We start from the raw sequence: 19,926 nt of genomic DNA, 5'->3' as shown, positions 1-19,926 counted from the left end.
GGGGCGTTTTTTGAGCGGTTTTCGTTCGTTCGATGTAAACTGTCTGCAAACCAGTCAGCGTAACTTAGCAGTGGGGACACTGGAGTTGTTGTTACTGCCATTTGTACGCGCTAGCATGTAGTGAGTCTGTAGATTTGCATTTGCAATATGAAGAATGGAAGAAGACGATGTTACTATCAGAGAGCAGAATTTCCACAGCCAAGTTCGAGAGTACATCGTAAGTAGCCTGCTGGACAGCTAAAGCTAGCTAGCTAACAACGTCCTCTGCTGCATAGTAACGTTAGCTAGCATTAGCTTGGTCTGTCAGTTTGACGCGGCAGAAGTTATGAGGCTCGATGATTATTAGTGTTAGGACGCATCAAAAATGAATACCACTTTCCGTCTAGTTAAGTTTTCGACCACTAACGTAAAACGTAAAAAAATCAATACTGAGTTAAGTCGCTGATTTTGTCTATGACTAGCTAGGTTAGCTTACTAATTAACTGTAGCTAACATGAACGTTAGTTGATTTCATTAAGTACGCTTTGCTGCCTCCAAGGGCTTTTGTTTGGTTTTTATAATCATGCCAGGGCTGTCGACCTTTCTTTGCCATACATCATGTTGTCTGATTGTGTGTCCTGATGTCAGAGCATAATTTCAGAGAAATGCATAAACTATACAATCTAACAAGGGACACTAATTGGATCTCCTTGATGAATAATGAATTTCAAAATATAGAAACGTATCAAATGTCTCGCTCGCAAGCGACCTCAGCATCTCTGGTTTGGCTTGCACATTTTGTCTGAAGTGTCTATCCATACGTGGCTCTCAGTATCCCATGTCAACATTCTTTGCCAGGACGAGACCCCCATGCTTGACTAAACATGATCCTAATGTTGCTGTGTCATTTAACCTTCATGTCTGGTAGCTTGTGCACTGACTGATACTACAGACGTTGGATGTTATGTCTTCTTGATATGTTGTTGTCATGTAGTTACTTATTTCCAGCCAAGGTTACTCTAGAATAAGGTTTACAAGTTACTTGTAAACGTGACTCTGTGATAAGATTACACCCTCTCTCTAGTCACATGAAGTGAGCGAAACCTTGTTGTGTTTTTTCTATAATAGGGTCCCATTGTTAGCATTGCATTGCTTAAAGAACACCAGTATTACTATATCAGCTGGCAAGAATGAAATGACTAGACCTGGACAGACTCTGTCAGAAGAAATTCTATTACTGTCTCTCACCCCCAGTGTGAGTTCATATATCATTAAGGTGTGAAATACTGTCGCTGAGATTGTTGGAATGCATGCAAACCAATTGAAGGAAAGTTGTTGACTTGTATTACCTACTGATCTTTCTGTTTTTCACATTAGGACTCATTCATTCAGAGTGTAAGTGTACATTTGTCTCATCCAACAAAACACTTTCACCATGAGAAGGAAAACAGAGAAATGACTGTGCTGACTGTTATGATGAAGATTGGGTCAGCCCGCTCAAAATGTGGCTTTATCTCTCCTCCGACCATAGGGTCTTTGTGTCTGTGCCAGTTTATCAGCACCGTGCACCTGATTCTGGGTTCTCCTTTTGGTGGACATGATAACGCGTGAGCCACCCTTGCACACAGTTTTGTAGCTTGTAAAGACTTGTGCTTTCTTTCAGTTGGAGGAGGACTGCTGGTGCACGATGAGTCAAACTGTCTATGTGCTACTGCTGTTTGCCTGATCAGACTATTCGCCTGTCAGATTGTCTGAGGAGGTTTAGTGTTTCTTTTTTCTCCATGTCACACGCTTAGTTGCAGATTCTCTGAAATGTGTGCTGTCTGACTGAGTCATCTCATCATCACAGCTAGGCTGAGAGTTGTGTAATGTTGAGACGGTGTAGAGTGCTGAAGTCGGAGCTTCTAACATTAGTTATGTCCTGGTCACTGTCAAAGTAGAAGGGGGGAATGTGGAATCTGATCTTTCTGGTTGTGCGTCCAACTTGTGTGGAGATAGCTGTTACCTAATAAATTTCATGCAGTGGTTATTTTTGGACAACTTTGCATGTAGCCTTGGCCTAATTAGCCTCAGAGTTTGGAAAACAATGATGACATGCTTACTTTACAGTTCTTAAATCAAATGGGCCTAAATGGGTCATGCTGAACTTCACAGAGGTCCAGTTGCTGATTCATGTAAAATGAGGTTTAAATGATTTTGAGACCCCACAAGTATTCACCTATTTAAACTTCCTTATTCTGCACATACTGTAACAAGCCTAAAGTCCACTTACAAATCAGTCACTTGTTAATTGGAGAAGGCTTCTTGGGCAAGTACTAAGAACTACAGATTTATTTGTACAGTAATGTTTGGTCAGTGAACATCTACAGACCCAAATTCATCAGGGATTATAATGTAACTCACTCAGATTGTTGAATCTTGTACTGTGGTTCATTTGCACTCTGCTGCATACTGTAAAAAGATTGTTATGGTGCGTGTTTTGCTGTAGAAATTGCATTACAAACACATAGCCTAGTCATAATATCTTTCCATGGCTTTTCTTTAGAGGAAAAAACTTATCTAAACTGAGAAGTGTTATCCTATATCTTTGTTAGTCAATGAAATCTGATATTAAATATCAGCAGTACTGTTATCTTGGCAGATAACAGTATTGTTAAAAGATGAATAATAAACCATTACTCATAAGTAGGCTGATTTCGTAACTTGATCAAGGCAACAGATATGATTTTCAAGACCCATTAGTTCCAACATCCATCATCTGCTCTACATGTACATCACTATGCATAACTGAGTGTGGATTATGTTGAAATCTTGCAGCCTTTGGAATTTAACCTGGCTAGCCCGATCAAATGGTTATCAATGCATAACAAACCCGTAGCCTTTAGGATGTGACAGGTAGATTAGAAGGAAGTAGAGAACAGAACATAGGCTTGAAATCTGCTGGGCATAGATTACTGCTGTCTAATGTGCTGAATCATCTGAAGTCATGGTAACCTCTTTTTTTTTTAAAGATTCCTATGTTGTCATTTCAGATTTGCTTCCTACTGTTTGCAGTACTCTACATTGTGTCATACTGCATCATAACCAGATACAAGAGGAAAAGTGGTAAGTGTTTTTGAAAAATTATGAATTGAACTCTCACCCTGTGAAAAAAGAAATCAACTGTCACATTTCTCAAAGACTCTGTAACACTTAGGCACCCGAAATGTGACTACAGTTTTCATATTTTCACAGCAAACATTGTGGAAATCTGTCTGTCTGTCTGTTCACGCCGTGTTTGCCCTCACACAGAGCCCTTCATTGTGTCAAAACAGAAAGGACAGTATGGCCAACTGCCCAAGTAGGCTTTAGGTGTGTGTGTGTGAGAAACCACACCCGTCACTATAGTATGTAAGAACAATCTGCTCATAGTCAGTTCTATATCAGCGTAAACAGTATCCGCCCTAAATTGTTTTTTGGGCAGTGAAACATGTATTTACATACACAATTTACCACAATAAATAGGCTACTATTGACACAACCTGCTTCACAGGCTTCATGGTCTGATAATCACAAATGCAAGTACAGACACTTGGATAGTCTGAGATTCAGAGAGAGGTAAAGGAAAATTGTATGTTTCAATTTTTGTGTAACGTCTCTCACACAGCTTGTATGCTGCAATAGGCACATGCTACTGCAAGTCAAAACCTGACTGAATTATAAAAAAAGAAAACTGTAAGGAAAACAAAGAGGCCCAGTCAGATATTATGAACTGTATCCCATTTTCCCTGGACAAATATAGTACGTCCAGGTCACCTAGGCTTCCCTAATCTCATTTTAAAACTAGACCATTTTGCACCAGAAATCCTCTCTGGAGTGTTGTACACTGGAAATCTAGGCTGCTCTTGTCCTTGCACCCTGGTGGCTCGGTACCCTAATCCTCTCACTTACAGTCGAGAGGAATAGTGGCACTGCACGCATTGGCAAGCCAACTTTTACCCTGTTTACTATGAAAACTGGTATATTCAGGATAGGATTTACTGCCCTAAAAAAGCATTTTCTGTGTAAAAAAACATTTGCATGTTTTTTTTAGATAATGTTCTAATCTGTTATAATCTGTGTAATAATGTATTTTGTTTGTTTTAAAAATGTGAAATTGTCCAATGCTGCATCTCCCTGACTACAGCCTTAAATATAATCTGAAGTCTTAAATGTGGACTTGGAAAAGGGACCTATTTTATATGGTCACGCTGTAATTACTCAATGTCCTGTGACTGAAGTGGTTTGATTTTCTTTCTAGATGACCATGAGGATGAAGATGCTGTCGTCAATAGAATATCGTAAGTGAAGCCGATTTCAATTAGTTCTCCTTTTAAAGCACAGTGTGACTTCGAAACTGTGGCGAGTATCGCACGTTGCTCAGTTTTGTATTAAACGTTGCATTCAGACTGTTGCCTTTTGTAGCCACATGCATCCTGCCTGCGCAATGAAATGCCTGTTTAGGTCCAGCTGAGGAGAATGATACTTAAGGGCCTAGCCAAGCAATGGAAAGCATTTCAGATTAATGAGTTTCCTTAGTGATGTGGTGAAGTGGTGACTTTGTGCCGTCCCACGGAGGACCACTGAGCAGATGGTGCACTCCTCTGGGCCCAATCTGGAAACCCATTGCCTCCGAATCTCAACAAACGGCAGCCTCCAGATGCACAGCCAATCCATGACCATGTTGTAGGACTGGGGCGGGGGTGGATAAAATGAAGAGTGGAAGGGTGGAAGTGGAGGGGGGAGATTGACACTCAGCCCGTGGACAGTGAAATGACCATATGCTACATGGCACTAGTCTTTGAGTGGTTGATGACACCAAATAACTTAATTCCCCCTTTAGTTTTGCTTATTAATTCCTGTCACACTGTACGCCGAATGACTCTTCATTAACTTGACATGTAATCCAAACTAATCCTCAAATAACCAAGTAATTGCTTGTAAAATATAATCCGATTTACAAAGTATATGCATTTGTGCCACTACCGTGTAGTGAGACTCTTGAGTAGAATTAATAGTGGATAGAAAAAGTCTTCCTTAACAATTGCTAAAAACAATTTCACAGAAAACTATAGCCCTTATTAAATACTGACACTCTTGTTTTCTGCGTATGCATGTATTTGTTTGATTTCTTTTCCCTGGGCGTGTCTTAATAATTGCCTGGGTCTGTCTGTGTCTGTGTGTGTGTGTGTGTGTGTGTGTGTGGTTCCATTTGCAGATTGTACCTGTGCACCTTCACCCTGGCAGTGTCGGGTGGTGCCGTCTTCCTCCTGCCCTTCTCTATCATTAGTAACGAGATCCTCCTCTCCTTCCCCAAAAACTATTACATTCAGTGGCTCAATGGCTCCCTCATTCATGGTCAGTAGCTCACACAGTTCATGTATTTATCTTTTTTACAGATTTTTTTTGGTATTGTCTTTTGAATGTAAATTATTTATGTTATTCAAAGGAAGTAAATACTTTTTAACACATTTAGATTAACAAAGATTACAATCACAATCAATGTTTTATAGTAACATAACAGAATCAGTAGATGTGTTGATTAACATGTTATCCTAAATGCAATGAGCTGAACCAATGCCAAATGTTGGTTCAAGAAATCCTTCTAAAAACCTCTCCTTCTAAAACTTGAGCGTAATCTTAGGTAGGTCATATTCATCTTGACTAGGTGAAGGAATTCCCATATGAATTAGAAACAGCAGGACCTACCTATATGATCATAACCAGGGTGGAAAACTACCACCAGCCAAATGCTGATAAATTTGGGCTGTGAGTGGTAAGTTTGCTTACACTATCAGCTACTTTGGCAGGTAACCAACCACCATCTAGAGGTTTGATTCTAAAAATCAAATTGGCTGGTGAAGAAGTGAAAATGACAGGTGAATTTTGGAAATGGCCTGCCACAGGTGCCGATAGATTGAAAAAGTCAGTTTCCTTCCTTGATTATAATCCACAGCGATGTGAGATCTGGAGGTCTGTACAGTGTTGCTTGGTAATACATCACCAACACATCAGATAACATCTAGTGGCACAGTCAGGCATGTGTACACTCCACAGGATTGGTGTTGACTGATACTCTGTTGTTCCACTGCTTACAGCCACCAGGGGGCATCAGAGTCCATGACTTAGACTTACCAGGATGACGCTGGCCAGATAAAGGCATATGTTGTCACCTCCTATCACAACCAGTGTATGATATTCAAGTGAAACCTCCTAAATCCTGAAAATATTGTTTTTTAGAGCCTAAGACTTACATGCTCACCACTCGCCAAAACAATGCAAAAAATATCCATGTGTTTATATATGGCACAGAATTGACTTTTGATTAGTAAAAGCTGGTTGTGTGGGTTTATATGTACATGTGTAAACTCTCATGTGCATGGCTTCTGCAGGGCTGTGGAACCTGGTGTCGCTGTTCTCCAACCTCTGCCTCTTTGTCCTGATGCCCTTCGCCTATTTCTTCTTGGAGTCTGAGGGATTTGCTGGATCAAAAAAGGTACCAGTCTTCAATTTTTAAATACTTTGTGTTGCCCACCTGTCCTGCTGCCTGGAATGTTTTTTGGCTATTTGTCAGCCACTGTATTTGTCTGTATATTTTTTCTCCTTTTGTTTATTGTCTTTATGTTTAGTCAGGATACCCAGTACCCAGGCAAAAAGCGTGGACAATTTTGGAAAATGAATTTGTCAGTTTCCCTGGCTTTACAATCTGGGAAAAAAACTTGTGGAAAATCATGTAAAAGATTGACTTACGTCTGGGAATACACTACCTGATGGCAAATTGCTTGACCCTGAGATTTTTTAATGATTTTATCAGCCTTTCGGCAAAGAAGGTGAGAAACAAGGAGTGATAAATAAATCTGCACTGTCTAAAAACTGAGGCCTGGAAAACTGTGGAACTTTAAAATGGGAAACATTGAATCCTGTTTATTTCCCCTCTCTATGTTTGTCGATTGATGTATTTGTCTGCCTGTCTCTCTGTGTGAGATGTTGCCTCTCAAACAGCCAAAGCAGCAGCAGGTGCCTAGTCCTTGCCCTCTCCCTGACTCACGCCACTGACCGTAACTGCCACCGCAGAAAGCTCATTAACCATGAAAGTCTGAATCTGGTCTTCGCCCAGCGCCACATCCTGACAAACCCTTCCAATAAGGCCATAGGCTGCAAACGCTTCAACACCGCTGCATCGGCCCCACTGATTTAAGGCCTGATTCCCTGCCACCCCCTCCCCAGCCCCCTAAAATAAAACTTCAAAAGGACAGGCTAATAATCGAGTTGTAAGGCTCAGCGAACTTCCTCGTTTAATTGATTACCCCCAAAAAGAGGCTAGGGGCCCGTGTTCCGAAAGTCCATAAAGTCGCAACAACATGACAGCACAATAGAGCCTCGCAAAATGGAGGGGGAAAGATTTACTTTTAATACACCTCTATCCTGTGTCACAGTTTGAAACCTCTCTGGTTTATGTCCCTCCTGGCAAAAGCACATAAAAATTAGTCTGTACTGTAGTTTACAGCCAGTTCTTTATTTCCCCGGCCCACTAATTTGTTTCGGTTGGATTTCTTCAGTAGAGGGCAGACCCTGATCGGTAGGAAGTGGGACGAGGGCCTCTGTCACGTTATGCTTTTTGTTCTTTTTCATTTCAACGGGACTGTTTCTTGCTACTGATCATCCATAAATTTGCTAAGAGGAAGCACTGTTCAATGTTGAGCTGCACTTCCTGGTATATTTTGTGTGTGTGCAAAGGAAGGGGTGGAGGTGACACTCTAATTTCACCTAAAAAAAAAAAACAGGTGTCCTGCAGAGTCGATCATGGGGCCGACAGCAAGAGGAATGTAAAACACGGATTTAAGTTTTTATAATGTGATATTATCCTTTTCCCAATAAGAGTATTAGACCACAATGTCGTGGGGTTTTATGTGCCATTTTATCATCCTGGGCTAATGTTATGGCACTGCAAGGTCCTTTTGACTGCGGAAATGAAGTGAATGATGAATTTAACTGGTAACGGTGCAAGTCAGGCTTTTCATGTGGCTGTGTTTACTTTTGACGATGTACTAAAAGACGCCACCAGAATAAAGATTGAAATGTGGATGTTTTTTTTGTGAATGTTAACAGTTCAGCTCTTCAGAGGCTCTGTTGCCTGAGTGATTAATAGTTTAACAAATTGTCCAAATTGTGGATGAATCGGAGTGACTTAGGGTCTTGATGTCAGATGTTATGATCTAGCTTTATTTGCTGGTGTAAAATGTCTCCCACTTACTGCTGTGCTCTCAAATCTTTGCAGAAGAGCTGCATCACTGAGGCAGCTGAGAAAGTTTTGGGTTTTAAATGTCATTCTATAGTTAAGTGTTTTGGCCCCTGGTCCTGTTTTAGAAACCCATTTGGCTTGGTGTATGTGAGCCATTCAGATTGCACCTCAAAATAATTATTTGTATCTTAGAAGAGGGACATTCTTTGGGGTTACATTGCCACTATTGCATGTAACTATATTGCTCTGTAATTAAGCACTGTGTGTTGTTGGGGTGTAGGCTAATTCAGGGCATTGGGGTAACTAAAACTAGGCCCAGTTTTGGGGTGTTATTGCATAGCCCAATATAGCTTACCTCTGTTCTTTAGCTATTATGTTCAGGTAAGGATAGTTGGGACTTGAGAGGGGCCTCCACACCACCAGTAGATGGCATTATAATGATGAGAGCCATCTGTGTCATCCTTATTGGGATGATCATCCTGTTCTGACAGAGGCTGAATGTGAAGACATCAACACATCCCTCTCCTCAGCCTTCTATTTGTATCAAGGAGATTAAATCTGCTCAGTAATTATACTTGAAGAGTGTGATATCTTGAAGCTATATTTACCCAAGAACATAGTCTAGCATAATTTGATGAAGGTGAGGCTGTAAAAGTTTAGAAAATAACAACTCGCTGTCATATTTTCTAGTCTTATATTCTTAACTCTAACCCCAAGATCTGTGTAGTTTCTTATCTGTAGCTCAGAAACATGCATTCAGTTTTACCGTGATTGAAACCTTGACAGTTATTCTAAATCTAATATGGTTATAATGGTGAAAACCAATTAACATTTCTAGCTAGTCTTAATGTTTTTAGGTTTATCCTAGACATTTTGATTCGAGTAAGCTTTAGGTAAAGACACCGTGTAAATACTGGAAAGTGTGTTTAATTGCAAGTATGCTTTGCAGTGAATAGTCTTTTGGTCTTACCCACAGTATTGAAATGTGTTTGATCCTGAAACGAGTTGGAACGAGTCTGACCCCCTGACTGACCCAGCAAAGGGCCAACAGGTTTCATCTGGTAGTTAAAGAAACTCCTCATCAATCTCATCCTAAGCCCTAACCCGCCGATGATGAGAAGTGTGTTTATTGTGGAGGTTGGGGGGGGGGGGAGAGAAAACGTCTCGCCGAGCAAACCCGCGTGGTGTTACTAAGATACTCTTCTTTGTTGGAGCTCCACAATGGGGGCCTGGATATTTATTTCAAATCTCCTGCACATGCAGACATTTTTCCCAGGCCTTCTCTGAGGCAGGGCCAGCCGGAGAATATAAAGTGGTGTTTACATACCTTCCCTTAAGGTCACAATGTCTCCCTAAAGCTGCCTGTTACAATGTCCGTTACCATGGCAACATATTAGTTCGAGCTGGGAATTTAAAAAAGAAAAAGCGAGCTGTTCAGGATTTTTTTCCCCCTCTTCTCTTGACTCTGTTTTTCCAAACTGATCAGTGATCAGTTCTGAGACTGACTGGTTCTGGACCAGATTTCCTGCTGTTAATTTTAAAGCAAGATATCCTGCATCATACTTCCCAATATGAATCTGACTCCACAGATGAGTGTAGACTAATTTACTACAAATCCTGCTCATTTACATCAGTTTAAGTAGGCCAGTCTATTACGCTGATAGGCTACTTGCTGTACTTGGACATAACCTTTTGCTTGACGAAACCCAGGTGACAGTCATTTCTTCTTTGAAGACTTATCAGTCTGACACCTTGCTGTAATCAGAACAAGCTGTCGTCACTGTAGGATGGCAAATAAAGCTTGACAAACATCAAAAGTACTGAAGCTACTTCCTCTATTTAAATTCTTCTGTTTTCTGACTCATAGCTGGTGAATCGGCCATGGGAGCAGCTGAATGGCTCATTTCAAAGAGTTTTAGTTTACTTTCCAAAAGCCAAGTATGATTTTTATTGCAATGTTTTTTTTTTCCTTGTCAAATTTCCCCCTCTCAGTTTCAACGATACGACGTGATGCCGATCATTTCCCATGCACTGGGCCATTGGGGTTTTATTAAGAAGTCTTATTAAGAGTCTTTAGAAGTTTATTCTGCAGCTTTACAGGGGAGTGTCCCTCTCCTCTGCTTTCTGTCTTCGACACGGCCGCGGCGCTGTGGCCGGCTGGTTGAAGGATACACTAATAAGGTCCCTGGGCATCTGGCGTGTCTTTAGCAAGGAGGGCAGTCCTTTTGCTGGGGAGCGAGAGGGACCCTGCCCCCTCCCTCACTTACACCCTTGGCCCTTGTCCCACACGCCCCTGACAGTTAGCAGAGGGATGATCCGCGGGCCGATCTCTGCCACCGCCTGCTGACCTGCTAAGGATTGATGGCGGGCGCTAGGAAGCTCCTGTGCCTCTCTAACTTGCTCTCTTTGTCTGTCTCCCTTGTCGCTGATTCTCTCTGTGTCTCTCTCTTGCTCTCACTCTCTCTTTCTCTCTTTCCCGCCCAACACCCAGCACAGCCCTGCACCTTCCCCAATGTCCTCTCTTTCTCTCTCTCTCACTCACTTGTCCACCATTGCAGTGTGGCATTCAGCCTCCAGAGGTGAACTCTCTGTTGGATTCATCACAGTTGACGCACTACATCAAGGGCAGAGTTTCAGATTGCGCTTTAGTTTTTCTACAGCACAAGCTAGGAGAAAGCTTTTGGACTGTTCCTAGGCCGTCTGTGGTTATATGTTATTGGGTGGATTTGGAGGTTGATTTATTTTGCTGACTGTGTGGATGTGAATTCATACATGTTTGTTTGGTACTGTGTATGAAGCGGTTACTTTTCTCTCCGGTCCCCACACGCATTTCTTGGAAGTCTCTCCAGTCTTGTACTAGCATAGCTGCAGTTAACTAGCCCCGCACTCGATGTCGGTGTGAGGATCGGGGGATGCTGAATATTTCAGAGCTGCTATATTTAGAGGTAGTTACACATTTAGAATGGCAAGAATAGAAACTTTCAGCGGGCGCTCTGGATGCCAAGGCACAGGTTTTTTTTTCTATTCTTTTTTTTTTCTCCCTTCCTTAACCAGGAGACAGTTTCATGTTTGATCAATGATGATAGCTTGGTTTGATTCGCCTATTTTTAAACCTTAATTATTTCACACTGTTTGACTGTCGCAGAGAACATTTGGCCTTGTTTACCTTTGTGATGAGGAACAAGGGCCTCCATAGATTGTTTTTTTTTTCTTGGGAAGACAGGCAGGTAGAATATTTCGGATGTGCAATGTCATGCATTCAGAGGGGTCGATGAAACCAATCAGGGCATTCAGTTCAGAGTCCTGTTTCTCTTGCACAGTCAAACCATGTCTGACACAGTGGATTGTTCTTCCATCAGGGCAGGAGCCAGGGATGATAGTAAGGGAGGTGACAAGCATTGCCTTTGCCCTAAATGATCTGAATGGGTAATGATTTGAGTCTTATAAATGATTGAGAGACCTAGTCTAAAGGGAATACACCTTCAGCATGGCATGGGCGGCTTGTTAAGGTGGACCGGCTCGCTTGAGCGGGCGCGCGTCCTGCCTGCGGGTCCTGGTTGTCCTGATGCATCCTTAAGAGAGCGCATGTGGGACATGGCTGAAGTCCCTGAAAGCATTCCTCTCTCACCTCTCTCACCTCCGGGGAATGAGATGCGCTCAGACGTTGACTCCTCTCCTCCACCATTCTCTCTTTCTCTTTCTCTTTATTTCTCTCTCTCATTCCCCATCTCCCCCATTTCACCCTCGTTTTATTCAGTGGTGTTGAGTTTTCCCCACTGCCCAGTTGAGCTGAGCTGTGAGATGCTAGATTGCAGCATCCATCTAGTGCGCTCATGGTGTGCTAGAGAGTACAAAAGAGCATGAGGCAGTCAATTCAGTCCGGGTCAGATTTTAGGCTATATTTTTCTTTCTGTATTGATATTAGGAATTTATTGGTAATGCCATAGCAACCCATATGCCTCCATGGTTCCCTCAGATATGTTATCACTATGATGCATTTATCCAATTTTTATATATTTTTTTCATAACATTTTCCTAAAATGTTTTATGGGCAACTCTTTCATGCTGAATTAAGGTACTGTGTGTTCAAGACCTCCTCACCCTCTTTACAACGTTACCTGTCAAGTGGCTGCAGTGTCCAGTGTGACCACACTGGGGCACTCCAGACCCTGCCCACTTTCTTTTCTGCTGTGCTAGAAAATTCTACACTCACTGAGGCTCCTCCAGAATAATGCTGTAAGAGGAGGCGAGAGGCAAGTATAGAACAAGTGAGGGCGCAGTAATAGCGAAGGGATGCTACAGGAGATTTTTACTGCTTTACATTTTAGGCATTTAGCTGACGTTCTCGTCCAGAGTGACTGGCAATGAATGTAATTGGAGAACAAGCTTAAATTCTTAGATCACTAACGTTACAAATAGTCAGCAGTAAGGGAATGCAATGGTCCGAATCTTAGTGTCCTGGCATTAGATGTGACAAAATATCCCTGTGACCCTTGTGCTTGAGGTGCTTTGAAAAGAAATACGATTTATGGAGTGAGTGAGTAGGGGGTTTACTTTAAGCTGCAAAGGAGACAGGACTGCTGTTCAACAGTGACCAAAATGGCAATGCAAATGATGACAGGTGATGATGCTTTGGATCAGTGGTTCTCAACCTGGGGGTCAGGACCCCTAAGGGGCTCGCAAGACAATTTTGAGGGGTTGTGAGATAATTTATGGGATAGAAAAAAAACATATTTCAAATTATTCAAATTATTATCATGTCTATTTTTTCAGATTTTTCAGAATTTTTGCTTTTTTCTTGTGAAATACTGAATAGTTTTCAGCCTCTAGGCCTCCTCTGATAATGTATCAGATGAAACAACCTGAAAAGGGAAAATCATTCTTTGATTGAACTGTTCACCACTCTGCATGTTGACGCCTGTGATGTGACGGGGTCGCGAGTATGTATCGCTTTGTTTTGAGGGGTCACAAGCCAAAAACCACTGCTTTGGATGACAGTCATACAAGAAATGATAGCCTTTAGTTGCTGGGGAAATAACATCTATTATGAATTGTATAAAACCTGAGCCCTGTCCGAGTTCATCTGCGGGACTAAAACCATTTCCATCCAATAAAGAGGTCTTCGTGTTTAAAAGGGTCGCTTTCAAAGAGAGACCTCCTTCATGTATCTGTTAGCAAATACTGACCAGCAACCGCACAGCCATTATGTTAGCTGGCAACAAATTGCTCATATGTACCCAATTTAACCAATGTAGAGAGCCCTTGTTAGCTCGTGCCTGGTAACCTGCCTGACATGTGTACGAGAACGCCTATCTATCTTACAGTGCTAGACGACAAGGCTCTCCAGCAGGGGGGAAATGGAATCTGTGTGAACAGGTAGAGGAGGACTTTATTAACCACTCAGCGGTTTGTGACCCGGAAAACCCAAATTACCCCAAAACCCTCTCGTCTGCGCGGCCCGGGACACGGCCGTGTTAAGGGACCTCCTAATCGGCCCCAGATGGGAGGCCTGCTCTCGATCGCAGACAGTAGCTAACCCAGTCAGGCTTCATGCTCCTTACAGCAACCCCTCCCCCCCCCCCCCCCCTCCCCTTTTTAATTTCACCTCTGCCACCACCAGCCCCCGTTAGACCCACTTTATAGACCGCAATATGTGTGTATAAAAGAGCTGTTTTACACAGGAATCTGTGGGAGCGTTTATGTCATGTTTGTGTGCTGTGAATGGAGGTGATGCTGTTTAATATGAGCGAGGCAGGATGAGGGGGGGTTCTAGCAATAATAAACTCATTTTGGACATTCTGCTAGCATGTGTGACACTAAGGTTGATTTCTTTCTTCTGTATGCACGTTATTTTTTCCTGACAGGGTATCAGGGCGCGTATTCTAGAGACCTTTGTGATGCTCTTCCTGCTGGCTTTGCTCATCCTGGGCATAGTGTGGGTGGCATCAGCACTCATTGACAATGATGCAGCCAGTATGGAGTCACTCTATGGTATGTCTTTGGAGGTTTCTGTCTCTCTTGTTTCTGTAACTCTCTTATTGGATTTTGGACTCTTAATATTCCGTGTAATATTGTATTTTCTTATTTTTTCCCTCTAGATCTCTGGGAATTCTACCTACCGTACCTCTACTCCTGTATATCTCTGATGGGGGGGCTGCTTTTGCTAAGTATGTCTTCTAGTTCAGTGCCATACACACTGACGCAAATGGAGTATTATGATTCTGATTGGGTGTTAAAATACCACACCTGAGTATTGCAGCAATCGATCGATTTATTGCAGTGAAATAATCAAACTGATGTTCATGCTGCTTTTTGTCTCCTATCTAGTGTGCACTCCTGTGGGACTGTCTAGGATGTTCACTGTCATGGGCCAGTTACTAGTGAAGCCAACAGTGAGTAATTATTGGGATTAGATTTGAGTGTTTTAACATCATTTTCAGTAGAAAAAATCAGTAGAAAAAATGATTGTTCAGTGACATTTTGAGGACTTGTTCTATATTTAAAAACTTTCAATACCGTTGAAGTTTTCTCTGAAAGTCTACAGAGTTGGAGTTTGACAGACACCCTCACAGACTTCAAGCCACTTTGCTCCTCCATTCTGAAAGATCTCTGTCTAGTCGCCCATTTACATGCACAACAGAGGACTACAAATACGTCACCAACTCATCCTCCCATCTGCCATCTCTCCAGTCCCACTTTGGGCCTAATTATAACCCATTTCATCTCTTCCCCCTCTCCTCCCTCCCCCTCAGATCCTGGAGGACCTGGATGAGCAGATTTACTGCATCCATTTGCAAGAGGAAGCCCTTCAGAGGAGATTAAACGGTACGTCTGTGGGAGACGTGTTGGCACATTATAGGGGAGGGGAGGGGGTGACTGCCCTATTGGGTGTGATGGAGCGCGGCACACTGGAATCAATTAGCATTGACAAATCAGCCAGGCACACACATGCACATGCATACACACACACACACACACACACACACACAGAAAAACCCACACACTTGATACTAGCCTTTCTCTACCTCTGTCTTGCTCTCATACCTTGCTGCTAAAGGGCAAAGCAGCCGCCATGGTGGGGACCATATTTTATGTTTGGGAAGTTTTTAAGGGTCCATTTAAGACACTCCAGTGCCACTGTCACTGCTGGCGAAATGATTACCTCATTTGATCACAGACCTAGATTGGTAGCCTGGGTAATAGGATGGAACTGAAGTCTCTTTTACAAAAGATTTTGGCTTGGTGCTGTGGATGTTCACAGCACAGGTTCAGTGACTGCTGAGAACAGGCGCTTTCTGTTCTCCGGACTTGAGCGCAATGGGAAAATCTTAAGAGGTTGAGTTTGAGAAATTTTAAAGATGTTATTTTTCAACCTGCATTTCCTTTTCATCTGCTGCCCTCTGTGTTCCCAAATTCCTTCTTTGACGTTGAATAATGTCACAAAGCAGGAAGTATTTGGGCCAGGGGCCAAAACGTACTTTAATATTAACTCAAGCACGCAGCCAAGTGTACAGATGCGAGTAAATGAAGAGGATGAGCGTCCTTTCAAACCAGGGAGGTAAAGGAGATGCTTCCCTGATAACACGTGTTTTTGAACGCTACGCCGGCCACCTCCATAGACTGCCACCAAAGCGTATGGTTTCCTAGGGCGCACGCCAAACTCCTCCGCTTTGAACGCTGTGATAGAAAATTGTAATCTGTTCCTTATCATCTCCAAGAGTGTTTGATCTTTACAAGTCACTGTGAGGCGAAAAACATTAACAGTGGTCAACATCTCCGCCGGTGCACTGAGGCCAAGCTGTACTCCATGTTTGCATGTTAAAGTGGGTGGGTATTAGGGGGTGAAAGGGGTATGTTGATTGGTGGAAGCTTAAAACTTGCGCACATCAGGCATGCCAAGAATGTTTTTTATACATAATATGCACATGCACGAGCACACGCATGTACTCACACTCACACCCTCACACATAGGTGAAACTGGAGGGTAGAGTGGTTTTCCTCTGATCTACTGAGAGCCTCGAGTAGGAAGCAGTTCAGGAATAGTTCACAGGACACACTCCAGAGGCGAGCAATGTTGTTCTCTTGCTTCACCTGTGTCCACTCTGCATCCAGCTTCCTCTAGCAGATTACCCCTATCCCATTACCCTGTTTGTGTTTGCAGATTTGGACTGTTGAGCTGCATCAGTTGCTGTATCTACGTTTATTTACACTTCTGGTCCCTCCATTGGCCTTCCCTTTCCGTGCAATTTCCATTTGTAATCACTTTGTGGATTCAGGTTTTTTGTTGCAGATCAGCAGTTTGTGGCTTAATCTGGCTGACTGGCCCTGTGTGTTTGTTTACTCTGTCAGGGGTACGATAGTGAACCCAATATGTGAAATGTTGGGAGACACGCAGTGGCACTATCAGATAAGCTGCCCATGCTTAACACACATTGGGAAACAAGCTTCTCATATTTGACCTGCACCACGGTGCATAGCTTCTTAACTGTTATGTACTGAGGCCGAACTTGTCAAGTTTTGTATTTGTTCTAGGTGGGTGAGGTCATTTGTTATTGCACGGCAAGGAAAAGTCACTGTATAGAATTCAATAGGTAGGGCAAACTGGTGGCTGAGCAGGGTAAGGCGCCTACCATATGTTGTAACATCCTGGTTTTGAAAGATGTGGGTGACTTGTGTTGCATGTCATCCTCCCATCTCTTCTGGAACACTCGCTGTGTGCTATCCAATAAAGCAGAAACATACACTCAGTGGCCTTTAAATTTGAATATGTATAGGTATATCTTGCACAACTGGCCTTTTCTCCCTGATTTGTATTGGATAATTGTTCCACCTCTAGTCAACAACATGAATCCCTGGATCCATTCTGCCTGATATCAACAGTAGGCTGGTGGTGTGAAAGTGTAGGGAATGTTTTCTTGGTTCACATTAGACCACTTAGTACCAATTCCGACCAAGTGCATCCCTTTATGGCCACTGGCTACGCTGTTTCAAATGAATCCTTCCAGCAGGATAATACACCATATCAAAAAGCACGCATCGTCTGAAGATGGTTCCAGGAACACGACTGCTACTTTAGTTCACTCCAGTGGCCTACGCAGGCCCCAGATCTCAATCCAGCAGAGCCCCTTTGATGTAAATGTGCCGTTGAAGAATCAAGTCAGCATGGACCAAGATCCCTGTGGAACGTTTCCAGCACCTTGTTGAATCCACGCCTCAAAGAATTCAGGCTGTTGAGGCAAAAGGGAGGTCCCACGCAGCACTTGCTAGGCGTACCCAATAAAATGGCAACTGAGTGTATAATTGCAATATGTAATTAGCAGGGTATCCAAACAGTATAATCTAGTATCTGGAGTATGCGAGTATGCTGCAGCACAGGCAGCGTGAAACACAAACACACAGACACACACTCGTCCACACTGCCCTCTCCAGACCCTGATCCGCTGTGCTGCTGTCAGTCTTGGCTTGGCTGGCTCCCGGGCCCCTCTGTTCTGATAGCAGAGCGCCTGTCCAGATGCTATGCGGCACAATGACCTTGCCAGTGCCTCTGTTGTCTCAGCATGGTGTTTAGCATAATTGTGGATGACGTAATTGTTCGACTGTGGTGAAGGTTGGAGAGGATACGTTGAATTATTCTAGGCCTTCCTGGCTGCCAGAAGCCTCACTCAGCATCTCTACCTCGCTGTAACTCAGTCAGTCTTTTACTTGATGCTGCCAGCAACAGAGTAAGAAATATCTATTTAACTTCTGATCCAAGTGATGTCAGTTTAGACACTGCGGTTCAAATTCTCAATGTTTTTTTCCTCCTTCTTTAAACAAGTGATGATATTGTTCTTTGTATTTAGTTAGATCATCCTATTATTCATGGCTATCAAGAACGTGACATTTATTGGATCAATGATTTATCTGTAACGGGTGACGAGTAAGGCCGTGTTTGGATATGTTCTGGAGATCGGTGATAGATTAGTTTGCTTGAGGCTGAGCAGATTTGGCTACCCTGAGGGAGCGCGCTCAGCTCGTCTCTGGAGAGAAAGAGCTGTTGAACTGCCTGTGACATTTCCTGTTGTGTTGTGACTGCGTTTGCTCGGAGGGTTCAAACTTTCCCCTGCTTAGATCCTAGGACAGGTATCTGCGAGGGCACAGACAAGGCTGTTAACTCTCTCTCCCCGTCTTTCTCTTTCTTTTTGCCTACTTAAACCCATCCAGACAGGGCGTGTCATAATAACAGAGGGGAGAGAAAGGTTTGATCAAAGTGATTGGTCCTTCACTCCTGTAACAAAGATGAAAGATGGTATTTTTATTGCACGCTAGTAACGGTGTAACACTGAACTAATTGGTCTTGATCTGCCAATCACCCCAGGGGATGCAAATGGATACTCTTCCACTTTGGCTCCGAGGGGCCTCTACACTAGTGCGTCAAGGCTGGAAGGAAAACAGAGTAAAACAGATAAATTAGCCTTAAATGAGCTGGCCTTGTGGTTTTCCTGGAGAATCCCTTGCTGTCTTCTCCAACCCGCTCAACCAGTTGTGGCATGTGCTAGACAGCTCCTGACACAGGAGATTATTTTTACTTGTTTGAGATCACATTGTTATGTTCTGAGCAGGATTACCTGTTTTGATGGGATTTCTTAATAAAGATAAGTCAAATGCCATATGCTGAGGTAAGACAAATACAGTGAGAAGTTAACATGCTCTTAATTGTAGCATTAGGACAGCATCTTCCACTTTTCCTGAAAAAGTATTTGACATATGAAAGATGACTGAAAATACTGGAGATATAACAACCACAATGATTGGGATACACTTGTAATGAACATGAGATATTTTGCTCTCATGATGATATTTTGATAATGTTTTCCAACTGAATCAACATGCTTCTGAAGGTGGTCTGGCAGATGTCTGGCACATGTTAGGCAAATAAGTGGTACTTGAGTGTGTTAAGTGTTAAGACAACAACTGATCATGTCACTGAAAGTAAAACACTGGATAAGACATTTCAATGATTTATTTCTGCAGGATCATCCTCACACGCTTATACTCGGGGAGGCTCTGTTCACCAACTGAACAAAGAACTGGACAACGTTAGGAATCAGAGAAATAAATTGGGTAAGTATTTGTATTATGTGACAGGCTTGATATATTTTCTCTTAGGACCTTGAATCGCCATCGAAATATATGCCAAGAAGTTTGCTTTTTAGATATTGCTGACAGGCAGGCCCTTTCTCCCCCCCTGCCTTAATTTCTTAATTTGGACTTGGACCAAAACTGCCTGATAATTTTCCATTCATTTTAGGATATTATAAATGAGGTGCAGTGTGCACACTATGCCTGAGCCTTTTGGGGAGCAGGGTGGGGGAGGAGGGCACAAAGGCACTTAGGATATTGGACAAGATGCAAACTTTATATTGTAGCCAGCCTTTTAGTGATGTCATTAATTTAGAAGGATGGTGCATATAAAGTGCACTTGGCAAACTTCTCGGGCAGGCGGGGAGGGTGCGCTTCGAGAACAGGGAGAGCTAGCAAGGTTGGGAATAGAGAAAGAAAGTCAAGGAGGCAAAGACTTGAGGGCAGTCAGATGCACACTGGCAGGGCACTGTATGTCCATAACAGAAAACAAAGTACAAATGGTCTTAAACATGATTGATGTACTATTGAATTAAGAGGGATTTGAAAAATGATGATATAAACTT

The 19,926-nt window shown here is 42.8% G+C and overlaps 1 protein-coding gene across 2 annotated transcripts in view; it reads left to right on the top strand.

Moving 5' to 3' along the window:
* The first annotated feature begins 64 nt into the window (after positions 1-64).
* The window catches only part of lmbr1 (limb development membrane protein 1), a 33,723-nt gene continuing 13,861 nt past the window's right edge, over positions 65-19,926 (top strand). The window contains exons 1-10 of one of the 2 annotated variants that reach the window (XM_071525635.1): positions 65-217; positions 3,012-3,084; positions 4,259-4,298; positions 5,216-5,355; positions 6,390-6,493; positions 14,104-14,230; positions 14,338-14,406; positions 14,567-14,631; positions 14,992-15,064; positions 19,253-19,342. In XM_071525635.1, coding sequence (XP_071381736.1) covers positions 155-217; positions 3,012-3,084; positions 4,259-4,298; positions 5,216-5,355; positions 6,390-6,493; positions 14,104-14,230; positions 14,338-14,406; positions 14,567-14,631; positions 14,992-15,064; positions 19,253-19,342 — 844 coding nt within the window. In that variant the 5' untranslated portion in view covers positions 65-154. Of the gene's footprint in view, positions 218-3,011; positions 3,089-4,238; positions 4,299-5,215; positions 5,356-6,389; positions 6,494-14,103; positions 14,231-14,337; positions 14,407-14,566; positions 14,632-14,991; positions 15,065-19,252; positions 19,343-19,926 lie in introns of both variants that reach the window. The other variant, XM_071525629.1, reaches the window with a different exon arrangement.

This window comes from Centroberyx affinis, unplaced genomic scaffold, assembly GCF_046629955.1.
Source record: "Centroberyx affinis isolate AG114_WGS23_722 - 3 ecotype Tasmania unplaced genomic scaffold, CSIRO-AGI_Caff_v1 ptg000109l_1, whole genome shotgun sequence".
NCBI lineage: Eukaryota > Metazoa > Chordata > Actinopteri > Beryciformes > Berycidae > Centroberyx > Centroberyx affinis.
This window is presented reverse-complemented; position numbering and strand designations above follow the sequence as displayed.